The 16,025-nt window shown below is 47.4% G+C and overlaps 1 protein-coding gene across 11 annotated transcripts in view; it reads right to left on the bottom strand.

Moving 5' to 3' along the window:
* Positions 1-12,727, bottom strand: part of LOC147437436 (Pentatricopeptide repeat (PPR) superfamily protein) — a 60,015-nt gene extending 47,288 nt beyond the window's left edge. For 6 of the 11 annotated variants that reach the window (XR_015184862.1, XR_015184865.1, XR_015184863.1 and 3 more), the window contains exons 1-3: positions 11,847-12,723; positions 2,012-2,115; positions 1,775-1,932 (exon numbers count right to left, since the gene is read on the bottom strand). Coding sequence is in view for 6 of the 11 variants with exons in the window: in XM_086486980.1 (XP_086343106.1) it covers positions 1,775-1,906 (132 nt within the window). In the remaining 5 variants the exon portion in view is untranslated. Of the gene's footprint in view, positions 1-1,774; positions 1,933-2,011; positions 2,119-11,846 lie in introns of all 11 variants that reach the window. The other 5 variants (XM_086486979.1, XM_086486978.1, XM_086486977.1 and 2 more) reach the window with 5 other exon arrangements.
* Between the last annotated feature and the right edge of the window lie 3,298 nt (positions 12,728-16,025).

The following is a 16,025-nucleotide window of genomic DNA, read 5'->3' as shown; positions in this document are numbered from 1 at the left end:
ATTTTCACACTTTTCAGACATCGTAACAGACTCACCACTTTTGTATCAGTTTGGTCTCATAGGTCACTCTGGCCTTTTGAAGACGTTAATATAACATTTCATTTCATTTCTCTCTCTCTCTCTCTCTCTCTCTCTCTCTCTCTCTCTCTCTCTCTCTCTCTCTCTCTCTCTCTCTCTCTCTCTCTCTCTCTCTCTCTCTCTCTCTCGTACATGGAGGTCTTGTACATGGAGGGGCTGCCCTAGGCTGTGTTCATCACACAAAGGGCTGTCCACAGTTTGGGGCTGATTCAGAGGAGGTTTGATAGCGGCATTGACAAGGTTGGTGGTTGTCTGTGATCAAGGAGTTCTTCTTCACCGATCACCTTTTCCGTTGCACCTTTGACACCAAAAGCACCCCCATCAGTGCCAGATGGCCCATTTGCACAAGAGCTTGCACCAAAAGACTCAAACGCACCCTTGGCCACCATAGCTAAAAAGCTTTACTCCTTCCCCAAAAGTCCAGAAAAGGTGATGTCTCATGTCGCATGCTTGGCCAATGCCCCATGTTCATCAAATGCTGCTGCACTTGTTTGCGAATCGCCCCTTGAGGATCTCTTTATGGTGCTGGAAGTCTTCGCTTGTACGTCCTCTTGGTCTTTCACTTTGGATTAACCGATCATTTCCATTGCCAAAAAACTGTATTCATTAGTTGAGCCTTCATGTGTCTCACATATTGAGGATCTTAAGAATAATGAAGGAAGTGCTCCATGAGAAATCGGACTTCCTCCTCCCTCGCTATCTTTAACCTCTGGAGAATCAGGTTGTGCCTCCGGCTCACTATTGGACCACCCTCGTCACCTTCCTCTTGGTGTGCCGACAACTCATCATCGCCTTCCTCATCTTCCTTCTACTTGCTCTTCCTCTTCACATACTTGTATTCTTCCTTAGAATCCATGATTGCTTGCTCTGAAAAATTGGACCAGACTCTCGGTAGAAGAAGAATTGACCAGTGCTTTGATACCATATAACCGGCAGGTGACTGACAAGGTGGTAAAATACAACGATTACACCACTTACTAAACTCAAACAACGGAATACTTGTACGTCAAAGAGAACTGAACACTTGAGACAAGACACGGTGGGGTGGAGTTCCCGACTCAGATGGACTGACCCCTGAGGCAAGTCCCCCATGCGGAGCTTTTTATTGATTGGACCTTCACAAATACAACTGCTGGGAAGAGCCTCTCTGCAACTGCACAGCACGCAAGTCCACAGAGGCTCCCCGAAGGCCTCATATTTAGAGGCATAGTGGTCCAGCTTTTACAAGTTGACCCCAAAAGCAATTGCTAACAATAACTGGCGACTTGTCAGCTCCCTTCTTCCGGTCAGTGAGGTCATGCCAGATCATCACTTTGTGACATATGATGGACGGGCTAGAGAAAAAGGAATTAGGGATCTTGCCAAGAGAAGAAATGGTGAGAGGCTATGGGATGCGACCGTAGGATAGCAAGAAAAGAGGGGGCCTGGGGATATAACAAGATGAATAAAGCTAACAAAGGCAGTAGCTGCAGAAGTTGAGAAAGCTGAAGTAGATAGATGATAGAAACGGGAAATGGGAGAGCAGTTCACATACATAAGGGCTAGGGTGAGCTACAGAAATTAAGCTACATGCTTTCTCGTGCATAATTTCTTAAGGTTTAGACACAAATATTTCTTTTCTCTAGCCTGTAATAGACAGAAATTGAATGCAAACTCTACAACAAAATCTTAAGCCCAAGGTTAGCAAGAAGCTTACCGGCAACCTCTCAAGGATTGAAACAGCACTGCTGAAAAGACTCAGAAAATGTGTCTGCAAGGTGTGCCATTTATCAGCCTCTTCTTTGGCTCTCTTATATTTTTGACCAAGTTTTCGAAATAACTGGTCCATGAAATGCTTCACCAACTTAAGAGTATCTGAAAAAGAAGTAATCCTTTCAATTGAAAACAGATTCTTACTAACAATGCAATAATCCAGCCACATAACCCAGTTTACCTGGCTTCGTTGAACACTGACCCAAGATTATTCTTAATCACAACAACTGTGTACTATACACTCAGCTGATTGTAAGCTTGGTACGAAACTTCTCCATAGAGATTCTGCTGTCAATATTGCAACAACGGAGATAGATCAATGATAATGTAAACCACTACTAAGAGCAAAATACAAGAACTGAAATGATTGTTGAAAAGATGAGTTTTAGATCGTTTTCAAAACTGTAAGCCCTTATACATGGAAAAAAAACAAAATTTGAGTGAACTGGTCAAATTAAAATGGTTCCTTTCCTCTTAGTTGCAAGATATTAAATGAACTTTATACCTGTTGGGTAAAACTTCAAACATTGAAAATACGTCTCTGGTGCACTAGATGATTCCAAGAAAAGCCCAGATTCACCATAAAGAAAAGTGCAAGTCATAGACTCATGGTAGCTACAAGACAGAATAACCATCAGCTCCATCATGGATAGTACTGACTAGATACCAATCCTGAACTCATAAAACGAAGTGCACACTCCTTGCCACAAGTCTCAAGTTTCTGCCACAAGTGTTCTAGACATTCATGTACTTACAAAAGTTAAGCCACAACAAATGTGCATTTGCTCCATCGTCTAGATGAATATGTTCTCGCAATTTGGTGACATAGCATCATCGTACCGATTGGTAGAGGAAGTGTAGGGAAGAGGCAACTGGTGATAGAATCCCGACGCCAGAATTTGAGCAAGCATGCAAAATCTACTGACGTAGTTTTTTTTTTTTTTTTCTAGAAGTGCTTTATGGCAACCAGTTATTGCAAGTAGATGATTCTCAAAGAGCGTGTCTGCATGTTGTAGACCCGCGATAGCGCTCGCTGCTGCTCCTGCTAGCCCTGCGCACCATCTCCCCGTCGCCCTGCACCTGCCTCCCCCCCTCACCATTGCTCTCCCCTCCCCCCTCCTCCCTCGCGTTGTGCGCCAGCCCGGCTGCCCACTGCGCCAGCCTGCCATTGCCACCCAGCGCCCCCCCCCCCCCCCCCCCCCCCAAAACCAATATTGCTTGTGGGTTGTTCTCAGCTTGTTAGCTCCAACACCTCCGCCGCTCGCCTTCTTCCACAGCAAAACAGACACGAATGGAGACTCATGCTCTGCCAGAGAGGGACTCTGACGAAGCCCCCTCGACCGACCCCGCAAAGCCCACCATTCCTCTTGCCCTGTTCCCAACAGAGCAAGCAAGAGCCTTGCAGCAGAACGCCACCTCTGTTGTCAGCAACATCATTAGCAGTCGACCGAGCAAAGGCAAGGTGCACGACCTCCCTCAAGCCCGTCTCCTAGCAGAGGTGGGAAAGATCATCAACATACAGCTTCTCGGGCGAGGGTACTATCAAATCGAGTTTGAGAATCCCGAGATGGCTGCCAAAGTCATTTCGATGAGCCCACTGGCCATACGCGCAGTCAGGGCTCATTTCCGACAGTGGCGCCATGGTTTCAACCCAGCTTCGGATGTTCTTGTCAAGGAGGCAGATCTGGCATCTACCCATTTCGGTCTGCTTATCCGGCCTAAGGAGAAGTACCTTCCGCTTGTTTCTAGGATTGGTTTCGAGATCGGGAAAGTCTTGGAGACCCCATGCACGGAAGCTTTAGTTGCTGCCAAGGCTGTAGGTGTTCCTACAGTACGCATTCTAATCGTGACACTCATACCCTCCCGAAGGTGATTCTCCTACCTAGGGTGAGTGGTGGGTGGTTACGCCAGAGGGTGGAGTATTCGAGACTCCCGAACCAATGCTTCATTTGCAGGCGGATGGGCCACTTAGCAAAGGCCCATCCTCGCAAGAGATCTTGACCCGCAAAGCATGCTCAGCCCCCCAAGGCTGAACATGCCCAACAAACAGGTACCCAAGACACACAGGTTGGCACTTCGACAGAGGCCAACGACTACCCAGTTGATGGTTGGCAGCAGGTGTCCGGCCACCATCGACACGGACGGGCTCGTTACACCGCCCCCCTTGGTGGCCGACCTCTTGCAGCCCAGCAGCAATGGGTTCCGACAGGGAACCGTTTTGACACTTTGCAACAGGAGTCCCTTGAGGAGTCTTCCTCCACCTCAACTTCACCGCCGCCACCTCCCACACCCCCTTCCACCTTCAGACTCCTCGGCCCCGCCGCCACCTTCCCCCCCACCTCCCTCCCCCCCCTCCACCTCCTCCACCTCCTCCACCCCCACCTCCCACTCCCACCCTTTCCTTTATTGGGCCCTCAACCTCGTCACCCGACCCATCCCACACCCCTCCTCCAACACAGGGGACTAGACCCTCATCTGCAGCTCGACACTCTCTTGGTAGTGCTTTCACGACGACCTGCATGGCTCGGAAGGGACAGCCCTACTTGAGGACGCCACTTCTGGTACAGGCCTCTCCTTTTGCATTAGTCCCTCGTGGGCTAACCAGCTTTGACATTGGCCGACGGTGGGATTTCTTTGACTACAACTTCACCAGTTTCTTTGGCGACCCTTCTCCGGACCTTGAGGCAGCTTCCTTCTGAGTTCATGTCCTCTTTCTAGCAGCCAGAGGCACCGAGGCTATGGACTCGGCGGTAGGTTTCTCTTTTCCGTTGTGTGGCAGGGATCACACAAAGTGGACCTTGTACACAGTTCTTGATTGGTTCCAGGTCTAGGCTATAGAGTTCTCACACCACACACGAGACCTAGGGGTGACAAATTTGATACAGACACTCTGGCTCCTAGCCAAGTTCAATGTGACGCCACCGGATGCAACAGGATGTAGACACCTTGTGGTTCACCTTTTTGCCGACACTCAGAGCTCTCCTTGCTATGTATTTGTACATGAGGATTCTTGGACAAAGGATGTAGCCCTACGGATTGCGCGCTCTGCTTGGACCTAGGTGGGACAGTCACTTCAGACGCATCTATCTAGAGGTCGCTCGGATGCGGATACTCCCAGGCTCGAAGAAAGCGAGGTTGGCTGCCATTGCAGCATTAGACTTCTCTCACTAATTCCATGAGGATTGTCTCATGGAATGTGCAAGATTTAGGTGGGCCCCAGTTTCAGCCTCTAAGGGGCCGCTTGCGTCAAGAGTTTCAGAGATGCCTTGTGGGTGGTATGACTGATATTCTTATGCTTCAAGAGCACCAACTTTGTGAGAGCTGCATTCGAAGATGTGGTCAGATTCTGCGTGGCCACTATGAGACATTTTGGTCAGCTACTTTTGGGCCTGGAGGCATTTAAGGAGGGAATGACCAGCAAGCCATTGTGGACAGAGGTATTCTTGTGCCTGGTAGGGCCCAGTGGATTACTATGCAGGTTCACCGTTGCCTCGTGGGCTTCTTGAACATTTGTGCGCCCAATATGGCAAGTGCACGAGCTGAGTTTTGGTCACGTATTGTAGAGTCTTTGCCGCATGCAGAGGAGTGGTGTGTTGGGGGAGACACCAACCCCTCAAATAGGATTGGAGGTAGCCATGCTACTGTACACGGGGTTGAGTTGGCAACTTGGGAGCGTTTATGTATGACCTTGAGGATTTCAAAAGGATGGCAGCATGCAGGCTTTGTGCAGCCCCCAGACAGCTTATCTTTCGAATCTATCTCAGATAGATCGCTTCTACGCGAGTGACCGTATCTGTCACATGGGAGGATCTGCTTGCATTCTCGCAGCGGGACTTCTTTCTCGGATCATGCGCCAATGATTCTTGATGTGACAGACAGACAGAGGAGTGGGAGTGTGATGCTACGCATTCCCGAGAGGATTTTGCTAGCTACAGAAATCAGAAAGAGGGTGGTGGCAGTTTGGACAGACAGTTTGGACACTCAGGGTACCCCTGCTAGTAGAGTGGCCACTAGACTTGCTGAGCTCAGTCACTTCTTCTTTAGGAGTCTACAACTCGCTTGGCTATAGCCAAGGAGGAGGAGAAGTGTCTCAGAAGAAGCATTGCTTCCTTGCAGCGGATGCAGGAGCGCCACCCTGACAGTCCTTGGCTAGAGGAGTCGATGCAGCACGCTCGACATGAGTTGACCACCATTGAGGAGCAACATCACGAGTTTGCCTTTCATCAGCAGCATCTTAGGGGACCCAGGTGGGCGACAGAGTTACTGGCAAGTTCTTTGAGACTGTGCGGCCTCGCCATGCGCGTACCAATATTAGCCAGTTGAGGCGACCTGATGGGTCAGTAGCTTAGGACTGATGATATGTGTGCGGTTGCTACTGACTTTCACCGTGAGTTGCTTTCAGCTGAGCCACAGTCAGAGCCCCAGTGTGCTTGCAGAGAGCAGGTTTGGGCACAGCTTCCTTACCTAGTTAGAGACATGCGTCATAGACTTGAGATGCCTCTTCAGCTAGAGGAGCTACACTCGAGGTAGTTGCCGAGGGGAGGATGGTTTTTGACTCCCAGCTTTTTCTTGGAGTTTTGCAAGCTGCTTGGTTCGGATCTATGTAGCGCCTACCAACACAATTTGCACACTGGTGAGATGCATGAGTGAGGGTCTAATTTACCTCATTCCCAAGGAGGGAGAGTCCTTGGATGAGATTTGACAGTGGAGGCCCATCACTATTCTCAACTCAGCCTACCAAATCTTAGCAAAGGCTCTGAGGTTGAGGATTCAATCGTTACTTGAGAGCAGTATACATGGGACTCAGACAGGTTTTGTCAAGGAGTGCAGTATCCTTGACAGCATCTTTACCTTCTGGGAGGCGTCTGCCCTCGCACGTCTCAAAGGAGAGGATCTTGTGATACTCCTTGATTTGAGAAGGCTTATGACACACTTGACTGGGATTTCCTGGAAAGCACTCTACGTAAGATAGGCTTTTCAGATGCTTGAATCAGAGGAATGTTAGCTCTTTACAGATGTGCGCACAATCTGGAGCTCTTGGCAGGGAAAAGAGGGGAATGCTTCATGCTCGCAGGTTCAGTTAGACAGGATTTCCCTCTTGCCCCCTTCCTTTTTCTCTTCTATGTTGAGGCGCTGAGCAGGATTTTGACTTCACAGGAGGTTGGTTTGTGTGGTTTAGAGCGCCCTATTAGAGGAGACGAGTTGCTTGACACTGAGTTTGCTGATGACTCAGGCATGTTCTAGGAGGGCCATGAAGCCAATCTACACAGGTGTGAGCACGCTCTCCAGGTGTTTTGTTGTGCATCAGGAGCACTAATCAATTGGAGGAAAATCGTGGCTTTCTGGGCTGGCGGTGCTCCTACGCCTGACTCGTCGCCGGGAGAGGGCTTCAGGTGGATCACCCGGGGACTTCTGTACGTTATCAAGGTTGTCAAGTTGGCTTGAATTTGTCTCCAAAACAACAGACGGCTCCCCTCCTCCTCTCCATTTAAAGGAAGCTGCTTCATTGGAGTTTTGCACAACTCTCTTTGGTTGGTATAGTTGTAGTGGCCAACCAGGTGCTTTTGGCTACCATGTGGTACCTCATGCTGGATCTTCTCGAGCTCCTATATCAGCCAGGCTGATTAGGAACTTTTTGTGGTCAAGGCGCGACACACAGTCAGTAAGGGCCAAAGTGTCTTGGCAGGTCATCACTTTACCATGTTCTCGAGGAGGGCTAGGGATCATCGACCCTGCACGATAGAGCAAAGCCCTCCTTGAGAAACTTGTGGTCAGAGGACGACTTCCAGGGGGGGGGGATTCCTAGAAGGATTCATGCTTGAGTTCCTCATACGAGCGGCCCTTGGAGCCCTTCCACCAAGTGGATCTTTACAGAGCTGCGTTGAGTCGGCCTGAATAGGAGCTGGGAGGACTGCTTTGCTGCGAGCTTGCTTAGGTCCTGGGCGCAGCTGTGGAGTGGCCTGCAGCAGCACCTGCCCACTTGCATGGAGGAGCGCTTGAGACCACCTCTTGTTTGGAACCCATGGTTAGCACACAGAGAGGCCATTTGATTGGCAGTAGGCCTCATGTTTCTTGGGGTCCCATGGCAAAGAGTCGAGCCCGCACCTTTGGTTTAGTCCTTCTAGAGGAGGTTCAGAGCATCCAGCTACAAGGCATGAAGGGGTGCAGAGCATGTGTCAAGATGTTACAGAGTCTATACCAACTGAGTGGCACACCCCTCTTGAGGAAGCAGCTCCCAACTAGATGGGAGAATTCACGCGCTTGAATGCACGTGATATTGTACTTTTACACATAGTGAACCCCCCGAGAGATGAGGGCAGTTGAAATCACAAATGCCCCGACATTGCATGCCAGTGTGAAACAGTCGTTGGCCGAGAGTTTCACCCACAGAAGTCAAGGCTAGGCAGCCACGAGATGGTTGGGCCGATCGGCACTGGAATCCCACTAATAAAGAAGTGGCTAGGCTCAATTAAAGTCATTTAGGCCTCTCAGCAAGACTTTATAAGTTGGGTACTAGGAATTAAACCAAAAGGAGCAAACTCGACACATGGCAATAGGAGAGCGACTTGCAGGTCAACTCACACTCCAGAGTCTCTTATCCCAAGAGGGGGGGCCCAAAATTGAGGCTGAAGGCTAATTTTTATCATTGTGCTACACAGAGTGTGTGTGAGAGTAGTGGTTGCAGGTGACATAGTCACAGGGGACACAGGGGACGGACCCTAGGGACGGGGGACGCCCGATTCCGAGACGGGGACGGGCGGGGACGGGTGGGGACGGACGGCAAAAGGGTTGCCAGGCCGGAACGTAGGCAAAACGTCCCAGGGACGGCAGGAGACTTTTTTAAAATTTTGAAAAATTGATCATTTCTAGTGGCTAGTTCCTCTCCAATAGCCATATGTTTGAACTTTGAAGCACCCCAATGGCTATAAAAGCCACCCTTTGGTCCTCATTTCTCGATGTTTTATAAGCACATTTGCATCTATATCACTCATGTTATTTGGTCTAATTAGTGTAAATTTGTTGTCAAAGTGATGCTCTATGTGTGTTACATGTGTGTAGGTCAAAAAATGCCAAAAAAAATCTTCTTTTTTTTTTGCCGTTCCGACCCCGTCCTCGTTTCTTAACTTTTGCCGTCCCGTCCCCGTCCCCGTCCTCGTCCCCGACCCGCCGTCCCATGTAACTATGGCAGGTGATCACAGCTTTAATGGAAAGCTTGCCTTCTCCCTTGTCTCATGTAGCGCGATGATTTGCTCTCGTGCATCTCTCTCTCCCCTTTGCACATATGGTAATGCCCGTCTAGTTGGGCTTCTCAGATGGCCATGTACAGTTCTAGGGGTTTTATGCGCGTTTGCCAAGGCAAGAGCCTTCTGTATAGGAACCAGATTAGCTAATTGATAATCCCCCACAGGTACCCACAGTTCCATCACGAAGGATTGCGAAAACGGAGAGTTTTCTCGAGTAAAAACTTGCCCAATTCAAAAGAAAATTGTCTCATTGCGTGCTGGAGCCTCGAGACACGCGTAAACATATTTGGTCCGCGCAAAATGATGCGAAACAGAAAATTACAGCCTACTATGTCTTTCTGCAGGTTTAGGGTTTCGCATCTAAACTGCGACCTATCGCCAAGGGAGCCTTAAGAAAGCCTTGGGTGCTTGTACAGGACAATTTAGAGAGATTTCCCGCGAGGAATCTTGTCTAATTCAAAGGGCAAGTGACCCTACACGTGCGGGAGCTCGAGAGCTACCCACAAAAGTGATCAGCACACGAAATACAGCTTGCTGTAATTTGTTGCAGGTTTAGGGTTTTGGCTAGTTTTGATGCCTACATGTCCCAAGAGCTTCGGGAAAGCTAGGGAATCACCAAACAGGTGTTTTGGTGCAAATTCGAGGCCAAAAACAGAGATTTCAGCGTGCTGTAATTTCTCACCAGGTTTTGTAAAGTGCTTGAAAGTGCATGGAAAGTCAACATTTGCGTCCATGGAGACTTATACTATGGTTATGCTGCCGAAATTGGGTTAGAGTAGGGGAATTTCAGTCCGATAAAAGTGGGACAACTTGTAGAAGTTTACAGGTTTTTCTCGAGTGCAATAAGAATAAAGAAATATTGAAAGGGGTGCCAGTCTTTGGGGCCTTCAGGGTGTCGCTATCTGCTTGGGAGCACTTTAGCTGCCAAGCCGTGGTTTATTTGAAGTGTAATTCACAGTCACAAGTTTAATCATAAAGTTCCTTTGTGTCGTAAAGTTTAACAATGTAAAGATCGGGTGAAAGCTGAAGTCTACCACCCTACGAGCGGGTTTCATGGTTCCGTCTCTTCACTAGGCCAAAGTTTTCTTTGAAGAGAGCAACAAAGCCTAGACTAACCAAAGCGTATGCGGCCTTGGGAGGATTGGAGAGGATGTGTCCGCAGATTCAGTTCTAGGAACCCCGAACAAAGCTCTTGCTTTTTGATACCTTGGTAGCTTCAGTTATGCTCTATGGGGTTCAGGTTTGGGGACACTCTGTGGGTCGGGATGGGTGGAGAGGTATGGAGAGGCCCTTGGTATCTATGATCTCTCTGCTGTTCAGAGCCAGGGCCTCCCTGCCACACGAGATTATTAGAGCGGAGTTAGCGGCCCCCTCTATGGAGATAGAGGTGCTTACCAGATCAATCTCCTCTATGCACATGCCACAGCTTATGGGATACTACCAAAGACAGATATGCCAGATTGGCCCTTGAGTCCTCCAGACAATTAGCTTTACAGATGGACACATCATGCTGGTATGCACAAATGTCATCATGGTTCCGCATACATGGCTTCAGCATGGAGAGCTTGTGCCTCCCTTCCGGTACTCCCTTGATGCACCATCGTTGTCTCTTACACGGGTGGAGATTACTAGACTCATTCGCCAAGACCTCACCCAGTTGGACACCAAGAGGACATGGATAGAGCCGACACAGGAGTTGGACACGAAGATGGCTTTTTATAGAGAGCATCTTCTCCAACTCACAAGGGATGGGTTTGTGATTTGAACCCAGCTATATGGATACACATCTATCTCATGCGTTACGGTGTGCCATTGGTCAGATACGGACATCTTCACACTAGCTTGAGATTGAGATTGGTGGATTCAGAGGGATACCAGCAGCTAGCAAGATATGCCGCCTATGCCATACAGAGCCAGAGACACATTATATATGTCAGTGCACAATGTATTATGAGAGATGGGATAGCTTCCACTGTCTATACAGAGAAGGTTTCGGACCCTTCACGAGTAATGAGCTATCACGACCATAGATGTGTTGGCCTGTATCTACTTGAGTTACACAGACACAGAGATAATTTATTGAGGAGATTTGGAGAGAGACAATCCCAAAGACAGATTATTGATTTCTTCATACCAGACACCAGACACATAGAGGAGCAGCCACCACTGCAACGCTCAGCTTCTATACACACCCACGGTACTCTCATTGACCGAGCATTGGATCTAGGGAGATCGAGACGATTCAAGCCATGTTATCTCGACATACAGAGTACAGATGAGGATGGATTCATCACCCATAGTATCTTTCTCTTGTACTTATTAGTGATCACACATACCCCACACATTTCCAGCTAGTAGCACTTCTAGATTCATTTTAGTATCTCTTTTCTTGTACTCGAACATGGTACCAGATTCACAAGTTTGTGACAGATTGGTCTTGTAGGTCATTTTGGCCTTTTGAAGACGTTAATATATCATTTCATTTCTCTCTATCTATCTATCTATCTATATATATATATATATATATGTGTATATATATGTGTATATATATATATATATATATATATATATATATATATATATATATATATATATATATATATATATATATACATATATATGTTCCCTTCTCTTCTTCTCTTTGTCCTATGAGGTGATCAATAGCCACGGAGGTCTATAGAACAAAGAGAAGCTAACATCCATATCTCTCTCTCTCTCTCTCTCTCTCTCTCTCTCTCTCTCTCTCTCTCTCATAGAAGTGTAGCGACGTACCTTGGTCCTGCTCAGGTGGCTACAGGATTGCCAGTCTACTCATGGCTCCGACTTGGCTTCCACTTGAACTCCTGTTCCTGCCCATCTCACTCCTTGAGAACGCTACAGAAGTAACAGAACGGCTCTGCTCGTTGAGAATGCTGCTTGAGAGATGCTACAGAACGCTAACTCACTTCACGGCTAACGTTAGCAAAACAGCGATGGCCTAAATAAAGCTTTGGCGATAACATCAGCACAAACAAAGAGCAACGCAAGGTATGCCGCTGTAGTTAACTACAATTGTGATTGATTCCAGTACGCTCATCTGGACCCAATGGAGGCTGGGATATTCATGGATATGTGCTCACACTTTTTGCGGTACAGCTTGCTCTCAATCTTGCATGGCCTACGCTCTTATTCGGCATGAAGCAAATGGGACTAGCTCTGGTAGACATTTTGGCGCTTTAATTGTCCCTCTTTGCTTGTATCCTTGCTATGGAGGCGATAAACCGACTTGCTTTGGAGCGCAAGGTATGCCTTCTGTATCCGCACCTTGCGTTCTGCCACTGCTCTCACCTGCCACTATTGGGACCTCAACCCTGAGAAAACGGCATAGCTCTCTCTCTCTTGTAATATTCTGCTCTCTGCCTCTTTGTCAATATATAAGCAATCACATGAGTGGGATTTTATTAAAAAAAAAGAGAGATTCAAGTAGTATGTCCTACGGAAAAGGAGAGCGAATCTGGGCAGATGCGGAAGTAGGAAGGGGGGCTCGGGGGAAAGCAGCAGAAGGCCTAAGAGTGCAGGGGAGGGAAGGTGAGGCCTGCGAGAGAGGGGGAAACCTGCCGAAGGCCAATGAGCGCAAGCTGAAGGCAGGGAAAAAAAATTTCCTTAATAAACGATGGCACTGGCCATGGTAGTTCAGCAAACATGCTCGATTGGTTACCTTGCTGGTTACTTGGTGAGCCAAAGGAACTTTTTTCTCTATTTGGTCGTAGAATCGACCACCTGGCAGAGCTCAAATTAAAGTAAAAAGACAAGGTCGTGAAAAGCTGTTAATAAAAAACGTTGTCGTGAAAATAAAAGCAGCGTCGCATCAAGAGCAGGTTCGTAGAGGCAGCAGTTCGAGAGCAGTTCCAGAAAGGCAACAGTTTGAAGATAGAGGTTCACAGAGGCGCAACAATTCGGAGATGGATCCAAGTAGGCAATGCTATATATCGTGTGCTGTACTGCGGGCTTCTAGACTCTCAGAGAGCACCCACCTACGCGACCTCTTGTTGTGCCCCCACCTGCTGACGGCCCTTGGCATCTTCCAACTGCGCGCTCAGCAAACAGGAGACAGACAACGTGAGTGGGGGAGAGAGTCTGTAGGCCAAGCTCCTCCCTATTCATTCCAGCAATACAACGGTCGACAATGTCACTATTTGCCCCATCGGCATATTGAGTCGGCCTTCTTTTGCAGTGAAGCCTCAATACCTAATTATAAGCCTACCTGCAGCTTCCCCGCGTAGCGCTCATAGCAGCTTTGTATGCAACAAGACCGAGTGGCCACCTGAACAGTATATCCAGCTTCAACTATGCCTTACTCAGCTCGTTTTTGCAGGCGCAACTACTTATGGCCAGCATTATGCCGCTCCAAGTATAGCTCATGCAGATTCAACAACCCTGTGCCCTCGGCCATCCTTCAATGTTCATGGAAATGATATGCAGCAGGTCCCATGCCTAATTCTCAAGATTCACACCAATTGTTTTCCGCGCAGTTTGCCCATGCAACATGCACAGCAAGCCGGGTAGAACCGGATTAAAGGAGTACCGGAGACCTTTCAAAGTCTGGTTATAATATTTCGCAGATCAAGCTGGAGGTTACTTTGGATTTGCAGAGATGATGACCACTCTCAAAGATCAGATATTTCGTCCGATCAACCCATGACAGAGGTCTGTTCTAGTGCAGGTACCTACGCTGTTAACCAGGAACAAAAGAATAGTCAAAGAGCAAAAGCGGAAGCTAATCCTTTTTTAATCCACATAATGAGATTTGATGCTGGAGAAACCGAAGAACAAGGACTGCAGAGTATTGGATTTTTGGAGACGGGTATACCCCTATTAGCATCCAACAACAGTTCAAACTGCTGATCATTCAACAACTGGGTGGGATAGCAGAAACTTTACAGACAATATGGCCACTATTGCGGCTTGTAAAGAGCTTCTCTTGCTAAACCATGTGTAGGCGGCAGCCAATGCGGGCGCAGTTGAGATTAGCACAACAATATACTGTAGTGTTGCTCTTCAGAGCTGCATACGAAGAAGGGAATGCTGGTGGTGTGGGTTTGAACGCACAATAGTTACTGCTTCGGAGCTCCCTTCTTGCCAATAACCACGATTCAGTTCCATGTACGCAGCAGCTCTCGGATCAAGTTCAGATGGCTGTAGATGGCAGACATTAGTTTGGTATGCTATTCCAGGGGGTGGTGTGAAAATCTATTCAAATCTTCTCAAAGGTCTTTTGTGCAGCAGGTGGTCAAGGTAGAAACTCCATATAGCAGCTATAGTATACCGAACGGGCCGAGTGAAATTATTGCCAACAACGACTTAACATTCCATAGCGGCGCAGGGCATGCTACTCTTGATATATAGTCTGAGTACGGAACCAATTTCAGCATCAAGAAGACAAAGTTTGTCTATTGTTGAGTGCATTTTCCAACCTCAAGATTCAAAAATTATTTTATTCAGTTATACACTCAATATATCATACATGTTGCGTGCCAAGCAGCCTCTTGTGCAAATACATTCCTCATAATGCTGCATCTTATCTCAGTTTTCTTGTAGAGATGAGACACTTTCTTTGCATCTCTTACTGGCTTAGCATATAAGATCCATTACATCGACAAAAATTTGAGGAGGGTTGGCTGGGATGCTGCGGATTGGAGGGCCGCCAGGGCTTGAGAAGGAGAGTTGGCCGCATGGGGTGGTACATGTGGGTGACATCAATGGGACTGAACATATGGAATCTAGTGGTATGCAAAAAAGGGCACAATTGTTGTGTCGTTAGGGTTACAATGAGCACCATCGGAGGAATCTCCTTTTTCCACGTGGTTAGAGGCAGGACGGGAATTCCTCCCCGTTTAATATATAGTATAGCTTAACATTTGCGTAGAACACAATTGGTTAAAAGATAAAACTTAAAGGTAAAGTGAGATATTTATGAATACTGAAATTCTTTTATAAGTCCTTATGTGGAATACACAATCAATTTAGAAACTCTCAAATGAAAATTCAGAAGAGCCCAAGGAGCTTGAGAGGTATCAAGTTTATTGGTAAAATTTCTATTTTTCATCCTTCAAATCAAATTGTAATCTCAATATCTATTGATTATATACATTTCTGCCTCCGGCGGAGAGAAATGAAAGATAGGATATGGAGCTAGGGGTGGGCTTTGGAGGCACAACCAAGCCAAACTTGAGCCTGCATAATGGAATGCCAAGCAATGTGTTGATCATAACTTTCGCATTAGGGTCCGCATCGTTGGTGACATCAATGGATACATCATTCACACCCCCTCCATCATCTCCGCCACCACCACTGGCAATAAAGTTGAGCCCATATGCAACGCGTGTGGTGTGGCAACTAAGGTGGGCTCCCAGGCTATCATCTATATATTAAAATGGAATGAATGTGTGTGTGTGTGTGTGTGTGTGTGTGTGTGTGTGTGTGAGAGAGAGAGAGAGAGAGAGAGAGAGAGAGTTGTGTATCCTTTCTTATACACATTTTTCAAAAAAAAAAAAAGAAGAAGAAAGAGAATAAGAGGAAGATGGACATTCAAAGATAGGTTGTCTGGGTTTGGAGGGGAGAGAGATTGTGACCATTATGATAGAGGCCGAGAAGAGAGAAAGCGATCTTGCAACGTTGTGCATGAACAACACAGAGTAGATGGATCAATGTGTGTGTGTGTGTGTGTGTGTGTGTGTATTGATTGTGTTTGTATTCTAGTTTACGCAGGCTGAGAGAATTCTCGAGCTAGTTGCAATTGTGCTGATCAAGACCAGTGTCAACAATTGCACTATCGATCACTACCATATTTCAAAGCTTCTCCCCCCTTGCTATACCTTGCCTCTTCTCCACCATGTTAACGACATCTTCTCCATCTATTGTCACCCCGACTACGACCCTTCACATTGTAATCGATGGGACCTCGCTTTCTTC

Source organism: Adiantum capillus-veneris, chromosome 17 (genome assembly GCF_014529385.1).
Source record: "Adiantum capillus-veneris isolate H3 chromosome 17, ASM1452938v2, whole genome shotgun sequence".
In the NCBI taxonomy this organism is placed as follows: Eukaryota; Viridiplantae; Streptophyta; class Polypodiopsida; order Polypodiales; family Pteridaceae; genus Adiantum; species Adiantum capillus-veneris.
Note: the sequence above shows the minus strand (reverse complement) of the source record. Positions and strands in the feature narration are given on the sequence as shown.